General features: G+C 37.5%; 1 protein-coding gene across 1 annotated transcript in view; it reads left to right on the forward strand.

Moving 5' to 3' along the window:
- The window catches only part of zdhhc14 (zinc finger DHHC-type palmitoyltransferase 14), a 119,002-nt gene extending 98,905 nt beyond the window's left edge, over positions 1-20,097 (forward strand). The window contains exon 9 of the mRNA XM_059986081.1: positions 16,570-20,097. Coding sequence (XP_059842064.1) covers positions 16,570-16,926 — 357 coding nt within the window. The 3' untranslated portion in view covers positions 16,927-20,097. The remainder of the gene's footprint in view (positions 1-16,569) is intronic.
- Positions 20,098-23,614: the final 3,517 nt, after the last annotated feature.

The following is a 23,614-nucleotide window of genomic DNA, read 5'->3' on the forward strand; positions in this document are numbered from 1 at the left end:
CTTGATTAACACAGTTTTGTATCTGTCGTAATGTTAGATAGTGAAAATAAGGAATTGTTTTGTAACCTGAAGTAGCATCTGTGGAGCCAAACAAAGGGTAGTCAAAAGTGGGTCCTGATTCAAAGTTCTGACCCAAAACATTGAATATTCCTTTTTGCCTCCACAACTACGGAATGACCTGCTGAGTTACTCAGGAATTTGCTTGTTTGCTTTAGGTTCCACCATGTGGAATCTGAAATTAATCAAGATTCCCTGGAGCGTAGAAGAATGAGGGGAGATTTGATAGAGGTGTATAAAATTATGACGGGTATAGATAGAGTAAATGCAAGCAGGTTTTTTCCACTGAGGCTAGGGGAGAAAAAAGCCAGAGGACATGGGTTAAGGGTGAAGAGGGAAAAGTTTAAAGGAAACATGGTGGGGGGGGGGGGCTTCTTCAGAGTGGTGGGAGTGTGGAATGAGCTGCCAGATGAAGTGGTAAATGCGGGCTCACTTTTAACATTTAAGAAAAACTTGGACAGGTACATGGATGAGAGGTGTATGGAGGGATATGGTCCAGGTGCAGTTCAGTGGGACTAGGCAAAAAAAATGGTTCAGCACAGCCAAGGAGGGTCAAAAGGCCTGTTTCTGTGCTGTAGTGTTCTATGTGCATTTTTGTTGTCTTAATTGTTAACAGTGTCTCTTCCAGTGTGGTTAGTTGTCTGTGAGAATATTTGGATGTGATTGGGTGCTCAGCATGTTGATTATATCATAACTTCTGTTTGCCAAAAATTCACATGACCTGATGCCTGACAGCAGCAGTATAGAGAATGCAAGTGTTATTCCCACTAATGAGTGGGGCTTTCTTTGAAGTCAGTAGCAGTAACTGCTATTGCCACTAAACTTGGAAGTTCAGGGCTTGTGTCTTTCTGGAATATTATCTGTACCTACATTTCCTTAATTATTAGTATCAGTTTACATAATTGAAATTTAGTTTATGCAAAATTGATGAAAACTATTAAGTTATGAATTTAATTGTGTAAAAATACAATTAATGAGATCAAAGTTTTTTGGTTGACATGTCACAAAGACAATTTAACTTGATCTTATCAAATACTTTTGTTTCAATATCTATTTTAATAGCCTTTTTCTTGACTGCATCTGCTCAGTCATTGTTGTTACATAGAAAGACATGTAACCTGATGATGCAAAACTAAGTGAAGTTTATTACAAAATGGGATCATTCTTTGTAAATAGAACTTGGAGAAGATTTTTTTTAAAATATAGAACATGAGGAACTATGGAACAGACAGGTAACACCTTTTTCTTGTACTTTAATTCCATTCTTAATTACAGTAATACAGTGAGTTGGCAAGTGGGAGCCATGTATCTCTTACCAAGAAATCAAGAAAACATGTTTGTCAATGCCATGTAGTGAAGCATGACAAGAAAACCAAGTACATGTCAAATATCCTCTCATTTAAGCTATGTTAATGAAAGGGAAGTTCTTAGCAAATCCATGAAGCATTTTCTGGATGATTATCAATTAAAATCTGACGTTGAGCCATAAAGCGAACATTAGGTCTTGGCATAAGTAGCTTTGAGAAGAAAAGAAATGTGGAGTTTTAGGAACATCTGAAGCTCATTTTGAAATCTGACACACAGGGTGACAACAACTTTGTTTGGATACAAACAAGCCAAAGAGAGGAATAGAGTTGATATTTGGAATTTGGATTTTTGGATTGGGACTGAAAATAGCTTTGGTTGTTCATTGTTTCTCTAATATTAGGAATTGGCAAACTGTCTGGGATTTTGAAGAGATGGTTGAGGTAGCAATGAATGTCATCAGCATAAATGTGGAAATAGATTGTATGTAGTGGGATAAAGGTGCAGAGCAGCAGCATTGAAATGAGAAGTAGGAAGTGACCAAGAATGAACCTTAGTCATATTTTATTTACATATTTCCTTATTTTCTCTTCCAGTACATATATAATAATGTCTTGCTTAAATTAACTGCTGAAAACAAATTGCATACCCTTTAAAAACATCAATTACCTTCAGTTATCCTTAAAGTTTGTCTATTGCCACTCAATCAGTTACTGACCCTTGCTACAGGTGATGGCCAATTTGATGTATTATTATTATTTTTGCTAATAGTCCCATGCCTCAGAGCTTATGAGTTAATATTTATAGAGACTCCTTTCTACTGACCTCTTCAGGTAGTTTGATGAAATTGTCAGGCATGAACCATCCTTTCCAAATCCATGCTGACCTCTTCCTATCATTGATAATTGTCCAAACGCTAAGCAATGTCAGTAATAAATGATTTCAGTAACTTTCCACATTTGGTTTTAAAATTAATCAGTAGAGATTTTGGATATTATAACCAATGCTTTTGTGCACACTGTTGCTTTGTGTTTAATATCCTGAAGTGGAAAACTCAGTTGTACAGTTTATAAATTTCTATTATTTCCTCTGTTGTCTGTTTTCCTTTAACGAGATTCACTTCCTCCTCTACACTCACCCGATGTGGTTCACAATTTTTTTTGTTACATCCCAGACTATACTCCTAGTACACCCTTTTGCCTTTCTGGCCATGAGATTAAAAACTATAAATGATGTTTATTTATGATGCACAGTAAAAGAAAATAGGAAATGCAAATCCAAACTAGTGACAAATAATTACAAATATTATTCAAATCGATGCAAAGCTACAAATAAAATTATTTAATTACAGTAAAAATAATTTTCATCAACAGTTTGAGTGTACTTTAGTAGTCCAACTATTCACTATATCACTTTTTCACATTTCAATGATATGAATGGGCTTGGTGCATTGATATATTTCTCAACATCAGGCTGAATGTCACTCAGAGGGAGTCTCAGTTCCCAGCGTTCAGTAATTTCAGTCTGTTTCATTGCTTTCAAAGAAGTTGGGTGACTGCACTGAAACCATGCATAATAATGTTGGAAAGGCAATAAAGACCATCTTAACCTTTTTCCACAATGCAGGACAGTGTTCATGGATGTCTTACTGCAATTTGGATTGGGAGAAGTTCCTGAAATCTCTCTGACATGTCTTTATACAGCTCACCCAAGTGGGCGCAGTATATTTGAAAATCAGCATCCGGTATTCTGTCTTTCTTTCTTCCAACTCAAAGAGACTTCAAAATTGGTAAAGGTCGTAATGGCCAATGTTGTACTTCAGTTGGGTTAACTTGGACAGAAATGTGGATATTGATTTGACTTTGATAAGATTCACCACATTTCCTTGCAGTTGAAGTTTGATTTCATTAAACTTTGTGAATAATTCTGACAAATAAGCGATGTCATGCCTGTTATTCTTGGTTATAGTTGATTACTGAATGAAGCATTTATGCTGATGACATTCATTGCTACCTCAGTTGCAAAAAGCACATAACTGCAAGCTTTCAAACTATTCATCATTTTCAATACAAAGCTGTCAAAATAGTTACAAATTGAGAACATGGGACTTGATTTTATTTACCACTGTAGTAACAGCTATTTAATAATTTGTGCAGCCAATGACTTGGATTTTATGTGATGAGATGTTGTCTGAGAATTACACAATGAATGGTATATTTGTGAGGTACAGCTTTTTTCAACAAACTAAACCCCATGGTGTTGTCCTGTCATTGATGGTGCCCCATCTGTTGCGCAAGTAAGAATGTTGGTGAGCAGAATGGCCTTCCCTTTGAAAAATTGCTCAACAACCTGAAATACTTCTCCCCCTTCATACCCATTTTTAGTCCACTTGCAAATAACAACTCTTGAACTATGCTTTCAACTTTTATGAAGTGAACATAACCAAGAAGCAAAGATTTGTTGGCTGGTAAAGTTGACATTCCCGTTGTCTAAGTACATTGCACAATGTGTCTTCCACATTCTCAGACATTTCTATTCACCTCTGAACATATTTGTCACTGAGCAGAATCACTTGGTCCGGTGACTTATGTAAAACCGTACTCAGAACGTCCTTCACTGTTGGCAGAATCAGTTCTTCTCCAATTGTATGGGGTTTTCCAAATTCAGCAATGATGTTTGAAGCATGTAAACCATCACTGTTTTGTTGTGAGGTGCTGGCAGTCAGTTTAAGTGTTCTGTGCTCAAGCACTACCATCAATAAAGGGAAAGTTATGACATCATCATAGCTCAATTAAAACCTGACACTTTGCCTGAAGGCACATAAAGTGAGGCAGCAAATCTCTGTTGGGCCATGGGTTAGGGAAATGTGGTCAAGAGCATTCCAAAAGGCAGATTCTGACCTTTACCCTATTGAATGCCATACTGCAATTCACATGAATTGTGCCACTGCATGCTTAGAGTATGGGAATCGTACCAGCTAACCCTACTACAGTAGTGAATGGCAATAATGCATGGGCTGGGTCCAGAAAAATACAATTTCTTCAGTCCAGATTTCTCATGATATGCCAAATACTGAAGTGTTACATTGCATTTCAACAACTCGTAGCATGCTTCAAGCAAAATCTAAGAACGGTGGGTTAGCAGGAAATGAGGTGATGATGTAATCATTGTTATCAATTATGAGGCAGAGGATCAAATGCTTATAATAAGTAATTCATTTATTAAATTCAGCCTGTAATCTCTCAGCTGTCTCCTTGCTACCGAGTGCCCAATCCAACACCCCTTTATCTTTATTGCCCCCTTAAAAATTCCCACCACCCACAGGGGGGCAATATTTGGGAACCACAAATCTAATGGCTCTGTTGTATCACTGGTATTTTGTTGACTTTTTTCACAGTTTGGAAATGTAAAGCCTGTTATTTTTGTTGCCCATTATAGACCTGCCTGTGTTTTTCTTTAATGAATCCATATTCCCTCTACTGCTCTTCCTCTCATTATATTTATAACTCTTATTGCTTTTAAGCTTTCCCTCAATTCCCATTTTGTATCTATTATTACTTGCGTCCATTTGCTGCTATTAATGGCTGCCCCAATTTGCTTTTTCTTTTTGTCTAATCTTGTCTCTTATTTGTTGATCATGGTTATTTAAACAAACTAAGACTCTGCCTTTTAGATTTGTTCTGGTACCACATTAAATACATGAACACTTCCCACTGTTTGTCTTATTTTTTAACAGTTTACTGTGGTCAATTTATTTCCATCCATCCAAAGTTTGCATTTGATAGTAAAAATTAACATAAATTTGTATTTTCTTCCTATATGTGATATGTTATTTGATTCACTGGGATTCGCAAGAGAATAAAAACCCAAAGGAATAATATTCTCAAGTAATGCTGACACCAACTGAAATGAATCCTTTCTTTAATATTGTTAATCTAAGCTTTAATGCTATTGTCGCCCTGGAAATCAATTTAAAATTAACAATTTAAACAAAAAGGGCAACTGGAAAATGAGCTAATGTTTTGATTATGTTTTTGTTGCATGTTGCTCTATTATATAAAGTTCTTCAATTTCAACTTTGCTACTTTTCTTCCAGTTATATTGATGATTTTAAAGGTATCCATTGTTTTTAAACTGATTTTCATCTTAAGTTTGATAGACTTAACAACTCTGAACAATAATTATATTGAGAGCTAGCAAGAACTACAGGTGACCCCCATGTTATTTATGGATGTTCTGATAATGAAATTCACCTCTATAGATTTCTTAAATTACTACTCAAAATTTGAAAATGGAACAAAGAACTCTCTCATGCAATGTACAAACATGAGAAAATCTGCAGATGCTGTAAATCCAAAGCAGCAACACAAATTGCTGGGGGAGCTAAGCAGGTCAGGCAGCATGTATGGGAAAGAGTAAACAGTTGAAATTTTGGGCAGATATCCTTTATCAAGACATCAATGTCAACTGTTTATTCTTTCCCATAATGCTACCTGGCCTGAGGAGTTCCTCTAACATTTTAGATCATAAGACCATAAGATATAGGAGCAGAAGTAGACCATTCGGCCCATTGAGTCTGCTCAGCCATTCAATCATGGGCTGATACAATTTTTTCCAGTCATTCCCACTCCCCTGCCTTCTCCCCATACCCTTTGACACCCTGGCTAATCAACAACCAATCTTTCTCTGCCTTAAATGCACCCAATGACTTGGCCTCCACAGCTGCTCGTGGCAAAAAAATTCCACAGATTTACCACCCTCTGACTAAGTAATTTCTCCACATATCTCTTTTAAATGGATATCCTTGAATCCTGAAGTCGTGTTCTCTTGTCCTCGGCTCCCCCACCATGGGAAGTAACTGTGCCATATATAATCTGTTCAGGCCTTTTAACATTCAGAATGTTTCTATGAGATCCCCCCACATTCCTCTGAATTCCAGGGAATATAGAGCTGCCAGATGTTCCTCATATGGTAACTCTTTCATTCCTGTAATCCTTCTCGTGAATCTTCTTTGAACCCTCTCCAATGTCAGTTATATCCTTTCTAGAATAAGGAGCACAAAACTGCATGCAATACTCCCAAGTGTGGTCTCACGAGTGCCTTATAGAGCCTCAACATCCCATCCCTGCTCTTATATTCTATACTTCTAGAAATGAATGGCAACCTTTAGAGTATCCTGCATAAGGACTCCCAAGTCCCTTTGCATTTTTGCATTTTGAGTTCTCTCCCCATTTAAATAATAGTCTGCATGTTTATTTCTTCTACCACAGTGCATGATCATACACTTTCCAACATTGTATTTCATTTGCCACTTCTTTGCCCTTTCCCCTAAACTAAGTTTCTCTGCAGGCTCTCTTGTTTCCTCAACACTACCCACTCCTCCACTTATCTTTGTATCAGTGGCAAATTTAGCCACAAATCCATTAATCCCATAGTCCAAATCATTGACATATATCATAAAAATGTGTGTGTGTATGTGTACTGCGTGTCTCCACTTTACCAGAAAATAAGGTGCTACTCATGCATTTGACTTGATACCTCATTATAATGAAAAAAGAAACTTGTATTTTAATAACTGAAAACGTTGATTTGTTTTAATCCATATAGAGTTTAGCTTACTTAAAACATTTCCATAAGACATGGGAGCAGGATTAGGACATTTGGCCCATTGTGTTTGCTCTGCCATTCTATCGAGGCTGATTTATTATCTCTCAACTTCATTCTCTTGCTTGTTCCAATTAACCTTCAACACCCTTGACTAATCTGTAAATATACCCAATGACTTGGCCTCCACAGCCGTGGATGGCAATGAATTCCACAGATTAACTATCCTCTGGCTGAAGAAATTCCTCCTCCTCTCTGTCCAAAATGGATGTCTGTCTATTCTGAGCTTTTGCCCTGTAGTCTGGACTCAGCCATGACAGGAAGGAGCCTCTCCACAGCCACTCGATCTAGGACTTTCAATATTTGATAATTTTCAATAAGATTCCCCCAACTCCTCATTTTCCTAGACTCCAGGGAGTGCAGGCCCAGAGCCATCAACCAATCCTCAATCCTCAAACATTTACCCTTTTGTTCCTGAAATCATTCTAGTGAATGTCCTTTGCACTCGAGAAGTGCTGGCACATCTTTTTGGTAAGGGGCCCAGAGCTCAAAATACTCCAAGTGAAGCCTTACCAGTGCTTTATAAAGCCACAGCATTGCATCCTTGTTATATTCTAGTCCTGTCAATATGAAGGCTAACATTGCATTTACTTTTCTTACCATGAATCAACCTGCAAATTAACCTTCAGGGAATCCTGCACCAGGACTCCCATGTCTTTGTACCTCTGATTTTTGAATTCTCTCCCCATTTAGAAAATGGTCTTATGCCTTCATTTCGACTGACAAAGTGCATTACCATACACTTTCCTATCTACCATATCTTTGCCCTTCTCCCAATCTTAAGTCCTTATGCAGACTTCCTGCTTTCTCGACACTACCTGCCCCTCCATCTATCTTTGTATTATCTGCAAACATAGCCACAAAACCATCAATTTAGTCATCCAAATCATTGACATAAAACATGAAAAGAAGTGGTCCCAACACTGACCCCTGTGGAACAACACGAAACACCAGCAGCCAACAAGAAAAGGCCTCCTCTATTCCCACTCGTTGCCTCCTGCCAGTCAGCCAATCTTCTAAACATGCTAGTATCTTTCCTGTAATACCATGGGCTTTTGTCTTGTTATGCAGCCTCATGTGCCACCTTGTCGAAGGCCTTTTGAAAATCCAAGTACACAACATCCACCAATTCTTCTTTGTCTATCCTGCCTGTTATTTCCTCAGAATTGCAACAGATTTCTGAGACAAGATTTCCCCTTATAGAAACCATGCTGACTTTGGTCTATTTTATCATGTGTCTCCAAATACCCCAAAAACTCATCCTTAAAAATGGATTTTGTTTAAATTTGCATAGTAAGTGTAGCAAAGACCCAAATCTGGCATTTTTACAGGGGAGATACAATACGCCAATACAGAAATTCTAGCAAATAATTTTTGGTCTACTTTTTACCTTGCAATGTAATGCCTGAAGCTACTAAATTTCCCCTGCGATTAGTGTTAATGTTACCTGCCATCAAATGATTCTACTACCATTTGCCAAGCTGTGTTATAATTACCTCGTATCCAAGTAAGTTCCCAGAAACTATGTTGAATGGGGAAGTGTAAGACCAATTAAGGTTTTTGAGATAGTATTTGCACTTATTTGAAATGGTAACCATTGAAGACATTGGTAAGCAAGGTTGATGAACAGGAGCAGTGACTTATTCTATCTACTGACAAGTGTACCCTTTAGCATGTAATTACTGAAATGCATATTTAAGGACTCTTAATCTCTTTAAGGAAATGTGCACTAATTTCTCAAGTATTTTTCACTTTGAGAAATATCAAATTGCTCACTGCTAATCTGTTCATACACAAATTGAATACGCCCAACAGTTGACATAGAGTGCATGAGGGTTATGGTTTTAGCATTTTACTGAAGCTGGGGTTTTTTTTAAAAAAAACACAAGTGGCTTGGTAGCGTAGTTGTTAGCACAATGCTTTACAGTACCAGCAATCCGGGTTTATTTCCCACCCATGTCTGGAAGGAGTTTATACATTCTCCCCATGACTGCATGGGTTTCCTCTGGGTGCTTCCATTTCCTCCTGCAGTCCAAAGATGTACCAGTTGGAAGGTTAATTGATCATTGTAAGTTGTCACGTGATTAGGCTAGGGTTAAATCGGGAGGTGGGGGTGGTTACTCGGCAGTATGGCTGGAAGGGCCTGTGCTGCACTGTATCTCAATAAATCAAATAAGCAACTTACTCAGCCTCTTTTACTAGTGCTGCAGAATCTATGGCCTCTACTTACTAAAGGGTATGATATTTTTCTTCCTCCTTTATCAAAACTCATTATTTCATTTTTTGATCACCTCAATGGAAGTTTCACATCCCTAGTAGGATCTTGCCTTACCTTTTGCCAGTCTTAACATGATTTCTGAAATGTGGTGCCAGGAATTGTCCACAGTCCACCTCCTCAACTTGGTCTGTCAGGTTTAAGGATTTATTTATATACACTCTTAATTCTTTCTTACACGTAGCATATCATTTGCACTTTATGATTACCTGTATTAGTACTCCCACTTGTTCACTGTCTGGCACTCTGTCGCCCTGAAATCTGTGACTGTTCTCAAACTTCCTACTTTGCTAAATGTTGTACTATCTGCGAAGAGCAGCCATGAAGAAGCAATGTACATTTGTATGCCTATTCAAAATGTTTACTTAATTTTATTTATTACATGTCTTAATTAAATGATTTAATAAAATTGTAATGTTACATTCAACAAGAACAAGGATTATCTACAAACAAAAATGGCAGTTATTTGGAGGATATAAGTTAAAATATTACTCTCCAAGTTTATCCATTCAGCAGCTAACTGTGGAGACCAGGAAGGAAGCAGTTGCAATCCCAATCTTTTAGTTAGTTGATCATAGCCTAGGCATTAAAATTCACTTCATCACACTGATAATGGAGATTCAATGAAAAACTTACCTATCATGTTCACATAGCCTACCACTATTCATTGTTGTGTCTTACATTTCAAAAATTGCCATTTACGTAGAGTACTGGTCACTTATGTCAACCAGACTCTGGGTAGGAAGTAAAGTAGAAAGTCATCCATATTGATAAAAAAAAACTTCGTTCATTTCTTTAAAAAAAGTTGCAGGGAAAGCTACATATTTTTTGTGCTGCCACATTTGAGTCTGCAAAGAGTTGTAGTGCACCTGAGCATTTTCTAAACCCAGCAATATCACTGGCAAATAATATTATTATGTATAAAGTGTTTAACAAGCTGTAAACTTTTGCATGAAAGCTGCATGTATTTTCTAGCAATAAATCTGCATGTTAAACTAAATGTTGTTATGTATTATTTGCATGGCTTGTTTAAGTCTTTCTAACAAGTATTTTTGCTGTCAAATTCAATGCAAAATAATAAAGCTATTAAAAATAGCCATAATTAATAATACAATTATTGGAGCAGAGATAATAGCCATTTGACTATTATATTGTCACACAGTAGATCAAGTTTATTCTGAATTACTTCTGTGCTTGTAAGGAAACTATTATGGTAGCAAACAACAGTGCCATTTAGTTTTTAGTTAAGCAACACACACAAAATGCTGGTGGAACGCAGCAGGCCAGCAGCATTTTCTGTGTGTTGCTTGAATTTCCAGCATCTGCAAATGTCCTTGTGTTTAGTTTTTAGTTAACATTCCTTCTAATAGCATGTGTATTTAAATTCACTAATGGACTAACAATTGTCCAAATTTACTATTAAATAAATTATGGAATATAATTTAGCAGTGTAACTATTTAAATGCCCAGCTTATCTGGCTTATACACTGTCATGTCCCTATGTCCCAGAGATTCTTTGTCATTCACTGGCCCTTTTCTCCCCCTTGATTTCTATCTGTTATCCACTGTTTGCCTCTCATTCTAAGAGTCTTCTCTTTTCATTTTTACCCATATTTGCCTTTCTTTCAGTATATTACAATTCCTGTCAGATTCATAATTCTCTTTTTCTCCCTGTATACTTCATTTCTAATTTTCATTTTCTGACTCTTGCTATTTATATTTTCCTCACTTTCTTAATTCTCTCTTGTTACTCGCATCTTGCTTTCAGCCCCTTCTACTTCTCACCCTCACTCTCCTATTTTACTTTTTTGAATAAACTTCACAGTATCTTAGATTGGAAAACAATAGTTTAACTTGACAAATACAAAGTTTGAATAGGTTTCTATGATATACTTTTAACAGCTCTATCATTCTACATTTAGAATTTACCAAGCTTTGAAAAATAATCAGTTTCTGTAAATATGGTGCCTTATTTCATTAAATATCTAAATAGGTAAACTCTAAAAGAGATATTTAACAATTTGGTGCCAAATATGATTTCCAACAAGTTCATTGTACAAATGATCTGATTTGCTCAGCTCCATTTTGTTTTACCTCCACAGCAGCAACCATATTGTTAGTAAACAGGCAAGTTTCTGTCTCCTTCCAGCAATCAGAGAGAACCAGTTGTGTACTTTGAGTACACTGCAGATTATTCAAGAAATGGATTGAAACTTGACAAGCAAAGACATTAAAACTTCCGCAACCATTTGCTATTTTTTACTTGGTTCAACTGGAGTGTGTAATCTAGTACAATTTTCAGATTTCAGTTCTTGGGGACTATTGGAAATTGATTAAAGTCATACTAAAATTTTTCAGGACTAGTATACATAGTTGGCTCTTTCTTCAAAGATGTAGTTTTTTTCTGGTAGAAAATGCACAATACCTGCAAGGTTTCACCCAAACTGGAGAAATTTCAAGAGCCCAGTGTATTTCATGCAACCTCAGAACTGATGTCCGGTCAGGATTACATTTTGGTATTTCATTTAAGGTTGGGACTATTATCTATTTACATCAGACAGAGCCCAAGAAATGTTACCATGTTGCTGCCATGCTGGATATGTAATGTAACATGGTTCCTCAAAGTAGAAGCGTCCAAAGATTTTCCTCCATTAAAGGGACAAAGACATTAATGCTTTTATTGTTTGAAGTAAAATTAGGAACATAAATTAAAGAATATTACTTTGAACGCTCCTTTCTTCCCTTGAAGACGTTCCTTTGCCCAAAGGACAGTGCTGCAGTCTGGTCAATTGCATAGTAAGTTTAAAGTGCATCTTTACAGTAAGTTCACAGAGTGTATTCAGCATTGTTTCTGCTGTATCTGAAATCAGTAAGATCGGTACTTTGGGATCGTGGCCTATATTTCACTTCCTGTCAGGTAAGTTTATTGCATATTTAGATGAGCTAATGGCATACCTTCCTGTCCACGCTGGACTTAATGGTAGCATATTCACAGCAGTTTCCTCTGTTGCTAACCCCTTTGCCTGTGGGAAGTGTCTTTATTAGCTTGAAAAGACGCGCAACATTTTGATTTATTTTATCAGATCTTTGCATCAATTCCTTTGCTGTGTAGAGAGCAGTTCTTATTTACTTCATTCCATCGGGACAACTATAGTTCCTCATCACTGGGAGTATTCTGGTCACTTTAGGCTAATCTCTGAAACATCCTTTTTAAAGTCTGGTGCCAGAATTAAAACACGCAGCATATCATCGTTACCAAGACACAGGCGAAATATGCTGTTGTTAGAGTTTGTCGCCCCCTGGTGACGCTTCCTCATATGGTTTCATTGCTTACTGCATCTCCCCACTTCACACACATTTATTTATCAGCTTATCTCAAAAACTCACACTTTGGAGTCCCATACTGGTAAGACAGACTTCTTTCTGCAACATATATTACTACGGGAGCAGATTTGATTGAGAAAATGCCAGTTTGGGTCCTATTTTACATGAAGTTGGAAGTTATGGAGACTAAACTTCCTTCTGACTATGAAGGATGGGATATGAAGGGGGTTGGAACATCAGGATTTGGTTGTTTTCTGTATTTGCACAGATTTGTCAGGGAGTAAACTGTCTGGAAATGCCTCTCCACATGTTTAGGGCTCTTGAATCTTCCACTAGTGGTCATTGTTTATCTTTTTGCAGTTCCTCTGTAGATTTAAAATAACTTCACCAGAGTATTGGGAAGAGAAGGTATAGTGTGGCTGAGGAGTTGAAGGAAACCACTAGTTTGATGTGATTTATCATTGTGGGACGTTCACCTTCATCCCTTTTCGTTGTGTTCCCAGGCTTACTGCTGCTCTTCTCCATGATTTAACTTGATAAATTGCAGTTCACCGCTATTAACAATAAGATAGTTTGGTTGTATTCCATGGCTCCTGCTCTCAGAACCACATGACCAGTTTGTAAGATGCAATTCTGAATGGTAATTGTAAATTGATGTTCAGCAACAAGTGCTGGTGGAACTCCATTATCAACCAGGCAGTTTGTCCCAGACTGGTATTACCTTTGCGCTTAGCAACAGCACAGCACCTCCCTGGAGAACTGGAATACATCAGTGTTATTTTGCAACAACCTGGCTTTTCAGCAAATGAGATCTCTTTCTGATCGCTCATGTTGCTGATTCACATGGTCATGAGTGCAGTCTTTTGCTCCCTGCATCTGGGGCAGATTAAGGCTGTCAACAGCATGGCAGCTGTTGTTGTGCATGAGAACATGATATAAGTATTTGTCCTTAAGTATGTAACATCTGTGAGTTCTTTAATTAGAGACTACATGGCTGACTGGCCAGTGCTTTTACATTAATTGCTGCAGTTGGGAATAATCCAGAGCTGAGCAGTTCAGAGTCTTGTGACTTTGAAGACCACAGGTGATGCAGAGTCACTTTAAAGGTGACTAAAACAGACACCACAGGGCATATATAGGAATGCTAAATGAAAGTTTCCTAAGATTGACTGTTTCAATAATCATTTAAATTTACTGTAAACTGCAATTGCATGCAAACATACAAAAGTGCATTGGTATATGTTCTGTCTACCACAAAAGGCAGGATTTACCCACCCATTTCAATCTGACTTCCCACATCCTTTCTGATATGTTGGCCCACGGCTTCTTCCTGAGTATGGCCTTCTCTACTGCCAAGATGAGGTCACACTCTGGTTGGAAGAGCAACACTTCATGTTCCTTGTCTCTAACTTGATGGCATCTCTGGCTTCTCTAACTTCTGATAATTTCTCCCTTCATGCCCCTCTCTCTCTTTCCATTCCCACTTCTGGTTACACTTTCCCACCAACTTCCTCTGGTGCCCCATTCTCCTCTTTCTTCCATGGTCACTGTTCTCTCTTATTACATTCCTTCTTCAGACCTTTTTCAATTCTACCTATTACCTTCCAGCTTCTTACTTTATCTACCCCTCCCACACCCACTCACCTGGTTTCACTGATCACCAGCCAGTCTGTACTCCTCCACCACCACCAACCCCAACCCCCCACCCACCTTCTTGTTCAGCCTTCTCTACCTTTCATTTCCAGTCCTGGATGAAAGGTCGCAGCTCAAAACGTTGGCTGTTCATTTTCCTCCATAGATGGGCCTGACTTGGTGATTTCCTCCAGCACTTGTATATGTTGCTCAAGATTTTCAGCATCTGCAGAATCTCTTGTGTTTTTGCTTTCATTAGCTTTGATGTTTTGCTACAAGCTTCCAAGCTGAAAGGCCTCCAGCCTGTGAGGCTGGATCCATACTTAAATTCTGCAAGTCATCCAGGAAGGGAACTTGTCCTTCATGATTTTATGTCTTCAAAAAGACCTTGGTACACAACTTATATTGGGTGAAATCTGGACCATAATCTCTTACTCTTCTGTTCCAGTTTCTTCTGCATGAACTAGATATTATCACGTTGAGTACAGAAATACAGAGTATTCAGTTCAGCTGTCTACACAAGAGACATGCAACCAATTTGACCTTATAGTTACAGTAATTCCACCCCCCCCCCCCGAGCTTTTCTGTTTATTCTGCTTCACTTTAATTGCATCTAGTTATTCACTGGAATTACACCTAGTGATGTTTTGCATTCTAACCTATCAATTTAGAGTTTTCTTGAATTCTTTTTTGGATTTTATGAGTGACTATTTTATATGAATGGCCTTTGTCTTTGTGTCAGTGGAAATTTTGCTACATCCACCCTACCCAAACCAGTCATAATAGTATAAGCTAGGAGTCATTTCTCAGCTTTGTTTTCCAGAGAAAAGTCATCTCCATCTGTCCAGTCTTTCCTCCCAAGCTCATGCTGTCAAGTCTGGTATCATCCTGGCACATATTTTGCATCTTCTCCAGTGGTCTCCATAGGAAAACATTAGTTCTCAGCTTTTCCTTCTATCTAGCAGTGTTTGCTTTGCTTCTCATTATCTTCTGAACAATCATGTATAAATACAGTGGATTCTGGTTAATTGGGACACATTGGGACCACTACATTTTGGCCCAAATAAACAGCTGTCTCAATTCGCTGTTAGTAAAAATAGTATAAAAGTTATAAAAAAAAGACAAACTACCATTTAACTGAGTAACAAAATATGTATTAAAATGAAGTACAGACAAATTAGAACACTATCAATACTACTACAGCACTAAAAAACTGTATTGGTTCCTAATAGTTATCAATGAAGGAATTCATTCAGTGTATGTTGCCATGTTCATTTGACTATAAATGAACAAAATCAGTGCAGACACCTAGTGCAGATAATGGACTACCTTCATACAAAGCTTTTGATGATTGCATATTCCAAGTCTTTATTTTCATTGTAACATTCAAGATATATTCAAATATCTTCAAATCTTTGCGGTTCCTAAACTTGGTGATGTAGTGAATTTGTTTTATTTTTACTCCCAGCCATTTCTGGAATCTCAAAGCCTGAATGTTTGAAACTGCAGTGAGCAAAACGGTTCTGAATTGACTTACTGCTTATTTCTCACCAACTACAGTGACAAAAATCACTGTTTTTTGAACACAAACACATGCAACTAAAAATTGTTCACTCTAAGCATGGTGTAGTGTCTAATGGTAATGCAAGTGCTCATTAGAAATTGTTCCATAACAGTTTCCTGTCCTAATTAAGCAGCACAGTGTCCCAAATAAAAAGAATCCTGGCTATTTTCTTGATTCGCTTTTGTTGTTTAAGAGTTGTCCCAAATAAGCAGCTGCCCCAATTAACCAGAATCCACTGCATTGCTCTATATCTTAGACCGCTGGATACCTTCACCATAAAAAATGCTCGGCTTAGATGTAATTAAAATTATGCATGAAATTACAGAACCTACTTTTCATAATCAAGTACATGTAGGTTATAAAAGCTTTTGATGCCTCAAAGAAGCAATTTTCACTTATACAAAAACCTCTGGAAAAATCTAGGTCCTAATGTTTAAAAAAAACATGAGAATTACTTTAAATATCTGTTTCTCAGATTTCTGGGCAAGTCATGGACATGTTGCTATGTCCTATTGTAGTCGTAAATGGAGCTCATATGGGAAAGCTGTTTAATAATGTTTAGAAATATCTTGTAAGTTAATTATGCAACACTTAGAGTTGCTAATTTTCTCTTCATTCTCTTCCCATCCTACTTGAAACAATTTATTTTTGCTTCTATAATATTTCTGAGATTTGTTTCATCTATTCTCCATTTATACTTGAGTGCGATCAGAATCAATGTATTCAGAGAACTAAATTTGTTTTACAGGCTGCAGCCATACCACTTTTACAGAATGAGTTAAGTCCAACCAGCGAAGAGCCTCCTCTACCTGGAAAGATGACAATTTCTCCCCCATGTGCCACATTGGCTCTTAGCCAACCAACACCTCCACCATCTACTCCAAACCTTGCAGCAGAAACCTTACTTACAGATACAGTGCCAGTAAAGGAAAAATGTGAAGGTCACCACTTCCTTACACCGGAAGAGGCACCATCACCTCCAGGAATGCTTACTCCAGGTACTCCTCTTCCTCATAGCCACACAATGCATGTCCTGAATGCGGTCACCCAGGATTCAATGCACGAGGATTCAGTTCGAGGCCTTGTCAAGCTTAGCTCAGTTTGACCCATTATAACTTCCCAAATTCCAGATGTTGCTGTAAACACCAAAAGTCATTTCAGGAAAGGGCATCATTTTTTCTAGCACAGACTAGAAACAACAGACAATCACTTCCATCTCGATACAGAGAATAAGTGCCACGGTGTAAAGAAGAGCCATCCTGAATCGCTCAGACTAAGAAGCAACACAGTGGACATTCTTTTGTCAATGGGGCCATAGCAAAAAACTATTCAACTGCACTCTGATATTGTTCAAGTGTTACTTCTACAGTGCCGTGCTTTGAAGATGTTGCACAGTTGAGATCAGTCAGAAAGATCAACGATATATCAGGTTGCTGAAATAGAAGAACACTGAGTAAATCAATTGCTAAACACAGTATGAATCATCTTTATCATCAAAATATGAGTATTCATCTCTTGCGTTGGTGAACTGCAATAACTAATTAACAATGTGTTCAGACAAAGCCTGTTTATACTGTAATCTAAGTCACTATGCCACATTGTAAGCAAGTGTTAAACAACTTGTGTAAAAAAAAAATTTTGTTTTCCAAAGAATACAAACAAGGGCAAAGGAAAGCAGAGAAGTGAAAAATCCTATTATCCTTCACTGTATTCATTTTTTGGGTTAGAAAGACCAAGAATATTAAGGACCATTATCATTTATCTCTTTTTTATGTACAGTGTTTGAAAAGAAGCTGTGTTGTGCCATGTCACCATATAAAATGGGTGATATTTATTTCCTGTGTTTATTAATAAAAAAAATGATAACACTTTTATTCTTTAAATTGCTGTACCTTGGTGATTATGTGCAATGGACTTCCTGTTTTCAGCTAAAATGTAATGTTCCAACTCAATTTTGATTGTTTTCCCCACAATTCTTGATAATATTTATCTGCTTATGTGCAAGGAACAAATAACCATACAATAATTACGTTGATTATAAGTGATTGGTCTAGCTTGGAAATAACTGACAAATTCATCCCACTTCCCTGCTCTTTCTCTTTTCCTTAGCAGGTGTTTCTTTTCAGGTGTTTTTCTAACTATATTTTGAAACCTCATTGAAATCATCTGCATCACCTGTTCAAGGAGTGCATGCAGATCATAATAACACAGTGTGCTAAAAGAAATTCTGTTTGAATATCCTCTGAACATTTTTACAATCATGTTAAATTTGTGTTGTTTGGTTACAGTTCCTCTTCACAATGGGAAAAAATTATCCTTATTTACTCCAATAAAATGTTATATTCAGCTGCTAATTGCTCCAAAAGGAACAATGCTAGCTCTACTGGACTTTATCTGATCTGTTATCCAAGGTGCCATTCTGATGTATCCTTTCCAAAGCTTTAACATGTTTTCTAACTTGCAGTGCCCACAATATGACACACTAATCCTTATGAGACACTTGGATTAATTTATACTGCTTTTGTATAACTTCAAAAAACAAAAAGATTCAAAAAGAGGCAGCCTCAGTGGAGGTCATTGATTTGAAATGTGAACTTTGTTTCTTTCCATTAATGCTACTTGACTTGTTGATTATTAACAACATTCTCTGCTTCTATTTTTAGTATAACTTATTCTCCTTGTACCCTGTTGCTCTACTTATAAAACACAGAAGCCCTTGGACTTGTTTTAAGCTTTCTTAACTTGCCCTACCATATCCAAATTTTGTACTTTTCTTGACCCATTTTATATTTATTTTTCTTATCTAGTGAGAACACATTATTTCATACTTCCCTGCATTAAATTTAATCTGACTTTGCAATGTTTCATTAGTCTGTTTTGTCTTCATTATTTCTTACACTAAGTTCCATGTCACTTGCGAGATACTTTGTTTTGCAAAAACAGTCCTCTGTCCCATTTTCATTTGTCAGAATTAGATGATTGCATCTTCTTTACTCACTGAGTTAGAAACAAGTACAGGTACTGAAGAAATGCTACTACATATATTTCCAGGATTCTTCCTCTCCATGTTGTTCACTTTTGTTAGAGTAATGTGAAATCTTTAGCCTGCCATCCATCCCTCCATTATTAGTAATTTTCCATCCTCATAAAATTTTATTATAACTTTACATCTCCCTTCCCCTCTTAATAGTTATATTATTATATCTAGCATTATATTTAAATAGTTAGCTGGTCTAATAGTTAACATTTTTCTCCATAATTACACCCAAATATGTTTGTCATTTAACCATCAAGCATGCCATTCCCATCCAAGGTTTTAGTTAGCATTCATCAAAATTGCCAAACCAACCCACTTTTTCTTTCTCAGTTCATCCTTGTTTGCTTTGAGCTCATTAGAACGTAAATGACAAGTAAAGGCAAATCTTTCACCTATGTATCATTTTAAGATCATCACCCACACAACTGAAAGTAAATTTGGCAAAAAAATATGTGAAGTGTGAAGAAAAATTTCTTTTTCTCTAGGAGATTGTTCAAGTCTAAAGATGAGTATGTTACAGTGAGAACATGGAAGAATATTGAATTGAAGCTTTATGCTGCACATGTATTATAAAATATAAAGTTTATTTTGTGATTGTACCAAAGGAGGACAAAGGGTTATTTTATAGGAAGTCTGGGGGTGGTGGTGGTGGAAATACATGCAGTAGACTTGTTTGTTAAGTGCTAAAAAAATTTCTCAGAGCAGGGACTATTTGCAGATGTAACACTGAAGGACTGAAGTTCAACTTTACAACATAATTTTGGCTGTTTTAACATTATTTAAAGTTAAAAAGCAGAAATTTATGAAATTGGAAGACCAGCAATATTGAAGTAATGTAACTGTCATTTTTCCATAACATATTGTTTAAGATGCTATGAATTTAATCATGGGTGTCAATTGAAAAGTATCAGTTGAACCAATTGTATAGCCACTATCAGCGTTCTTTAATTGTCCCTCATTAATATTTCATGAAACTTGTATTGAATGATGTCACATAACTTTAGTTTAATCTTCCATGTATTAAACTATAAGATCAAAGCTAGTTCAGTTGTTGAAAAAAGCACATTGCCTCAATTATAATTTCTTTGAGTTATATCCTCAGATTTTTTTTTGTTGTATTGCATAATGGTTCACAGATTATTATTACACACGTTACTGTTGATGGTAGCCATAACAGCAATTAAATTAGAACACATCAGCATCCATAGCAGCCAATGCTGAGAATCCCTGTGGCCACTCCCTCAATAATAAGTATACTGCTTTGTATACGGGGGGGGGGGGGGTAATTACCTACTGAGGGATCTCTGGCACTGCGTCTGGCTCTGTGGCTCATAAAGGAAGGGGTGAGAGAAGAGGACTGCAATAGTGATAGGGGATTACATAGAGGAGTAGACACAAGATTCTATGGACGCGGTAGAGACACCCAGATAGTATGTTGCCTCCCAGGTGCCAGGATCAGGGATATTTTGGATCTGGTCCACCACATTCTAAAGGGGGAGGGTGAGCATCTAGAAGTCTTGATGCATATTGGTACCCAGTGATGTGGATAGGAAAAGGGAGGAGCTCCTGAAGAAAGAAATTAGGGAGCTGGGTAGGAAGCTGAAAAGCAGGTCTTCCAGGATAGTGACACAATACCAGTGAAGGTAATAATAGGATGCAAGACACACAAAATGCTGGAGGAACTCAGGAGCCAAGCAACATATTTGGAAAAGAGTACAACTGACATTTCAGGTCGAGACTCTTCAGCAAGACTGGAGGAGAAAAGATGAAGAGTAGGGTATTTTGTATGTTTTGTTTGGATTTCCAGCATCTGCAGATTTTCTCTTGTTTGTAACAATAGGGTGATTTGCCAGATGAATATGTGCTTGAGGAACTGGTGCAAGGGGCAGTGTTTTAGATTTCTGGATTATGGAATGTCTTCAGGGGAAGGTACAGCCTGTATAAAAGTGACAGGTTACAACCGAACCCGATGGGCACCAACATCCTTGCAGGCAGGTTTGCTAGAACTGTTGAGGAGGGTTTTAAGCTAATTTGGCAGGGGGTGGAAAACTGAGTGATAGGGCTGAGGATGGGGCAGTTGGTATACAAGCAAAGGCAGTGTATAGTGAGACTTTCAGGAAGGATAGGTAGATGATAGGGTAAAATTGCAGTCAGTGGGATGAGTTGCAGGGACAAAACTGAAAACGGTTACAAGTACAGGACTGAAGGTGTTATATCTGAATGTATGCAGTATATGGAATAAGGTAGATTATCTTGTAGCCAGGATGGGCTACAAACTACTACAGATGATAGAAAATGCATGTCAAAAGGCCAATATTATGATCGTCATGGGAGGTTTCAATATGCAGGTAGATTGGGAAAATCATGCTGATTTTGAATCCCAAGAGAAAGAATTTCTTCAAGACTGGAGGGAGGCAGAAGTAAGTAAATTACAGGCCAGTTAGCCTGAACTTAGTGGTTGGGAAAGTGTTGGAATAAATTGTTAAGGATGAGGTTTGGGATATTCGGTATCTTGGTAAAATGGGCTCAAGTCAGTATGATTTTCTTAAGGGAGAATCTTGCTTGACAAATATGTTAGAACTCTTTGAGGAAATAACAAGCAGGATAGTCAAAGGAGAATTGGTGGACGTGCACTTGGATTTTCAAGAAGTTTTGACATGGTGCCACAAATGAGACTGCAAGATAAGAGCTCATGGTATTACAGCAGAGATATTAGCTTGGATACAGCATTGGCGCTCGGTAACTAGTGTTGTTCCGCAGGGTTAGTGTCACAACTGCTTCTTTGTAGGTTGTATGTCAATGATTTGGATGACGATTGATGACTTTGTGGACAATACAAAGATAGATGGAGGGGCAGGAAGTGTTGAGGAAGCTGGGAAGGTACACACGGATTTACACAGATTAGGAGAATGGCAAAGAAGTGGCAAATGGAATACAGTTTTGGGAAGAATATGACAATGCAATTTGCAGAAGGAATAAAATCATAGACTAGTTTAGGCAAAAAATTCAAAACTCCAAGGAGCAAAGAGACTTGGAGTCCTTATGCAGGATTCTCTAAAGATTAACTTGCTGGTTAAGTCAGCGATGAGAAAGGCAATTGCAATGTTAGCATTTATTTTGAGAGGACTAGAATATAAGAACAAGGAAATAATACTGAGGCTCTATAAGGGACTGGTGAAGAGTACTGTGAGCAGTTTTGGGCCCCTTATCTAAGAAAGGATGTGCTGACGTTAGAGAGGGTTCAAAGGAATTTCACAAAAATTTTTCTGGAAAAGAAAGGATTATCATTTGAGGAGTGTCTGATGGCTCTAGGCCTGTACTCGCAGGAATTTAGAAGAATGAGAGGGATTTCATTGAAACCTATTGAGCTAAGAGTAGATGTGGAGAGGATGTTTCCTATAGTGGGGGAGTCTAGTTCTAGAGGGCACAACCTCACAATAGAGGATCGTCCATTTAGAACAGAGATTAGGAGGTATTTCTTTAGCCAAAGGGTTGTGACTCGGTGGAATTCTGCCATAGGTGGGTGTGGAGGCCAGGTCATTGAGTGTATTTAAGGTGGAGGTTGATAGGTACTTGATTAGTAAGTCAGGGCATGAAAGATAATGGGGAGAAGGCGGGAGAATGGAGTTGAGAAGGAAATGGATCAGCCACGATCAAATGGTGCAGCAGGCTCGATGGGCCAAATGGCCTAATTCTGCTCCTTTGTCTTATGGCCTTACAGACCATCCCAAGATTAGAAATGTCCTAGTTATTGACCCCCTGAACATTAAAACGAGCTCCCATATTACGAAATGCAAATGTCTGAAATAAGTACGTGTTCTTTCCTACAAATAGATTCAGTTTTGTTTCTCTCTCCTTTTCAGTAATTGGTTTTAACAGTTTTTTTTGCTTTTGATGGTACTTGTTGCAATATTGTTCAGGTATTGTCAACAGCTTGAGTGATTTTTCTGTACTTTCCAACTTACAGACAAAATCGACTAAAGGATTTCTGTAAAAATGGAAGCACTTTTTAACCCAGGGATGGTCTGTATGTACATGGTGACCACACCCAACCTCCTGCATCAATGATGTTGACCACTCCATTCCACCAACTGATAACTAGATTATTATCTGATCTTGAATGAGACAAAATTTCTTCTAATTAGACTCAGTGAAGTTTTAAGTTGTTATTCTCACTCAAATCTATACTCAGTGAATTACATTAATTTCTGTTCTGTCAACATCTTGATCTTAAAACTGACAATGAGAAAATTCCTCTCTATCTTCATCACCTTTTCCAGTCACTCTACCCACTGCATTCCTTCAATTATGTCTTCCTTGTATTTCCAGCTTCCTTTGTTCACCAATAAAGACCAAGGAAGGTCCTAATTGCTGGAGGTTACTCATTGTGAAGTCTTCTCTTAAAAACTAACTCTGGTAAAGCCTCTGATTATCTATCCTTTATCTTTCTCATAAGGTTAGTTTAGTATCTGATGACATTCCTCAAAAAGCCTTCTGTGTTTTTAATGATTAAAAGTAATTTATTGATATAGACTAAGTAAATAAAACTATGTGTAAATTACCAAAACTGCTCACAGCCTGGATCACTTGTCCATTGTTGATGAATATGCTAGTCTAATACAGATGGAGCACCCTCTGTCTGAAATGTTTGGAGCCGGAAGTGTTTTGGATTTCGTATTTTGTAATATTTGCATCTATATAATGAGATACCTTGGGGATGGGAGCCAAGTCTAAACATGAAATCCATTTACATTTT

Source organism: Hypanus sabinus, chromosome 12 (genome assembly GCF_030144855.1).
Source record: "Hypanus sabinus isolate sHypSab1 chromosome 12, sHypSab1.hap1, whole genome shotgun sequence".
Classification (NCBI taxonomy): Eukaryota; Metazoa; Chordata; class Chondrichthyes; order Myliobatiformes; family Dasyatidae; genus Hypanus; species Hypanus sabinus.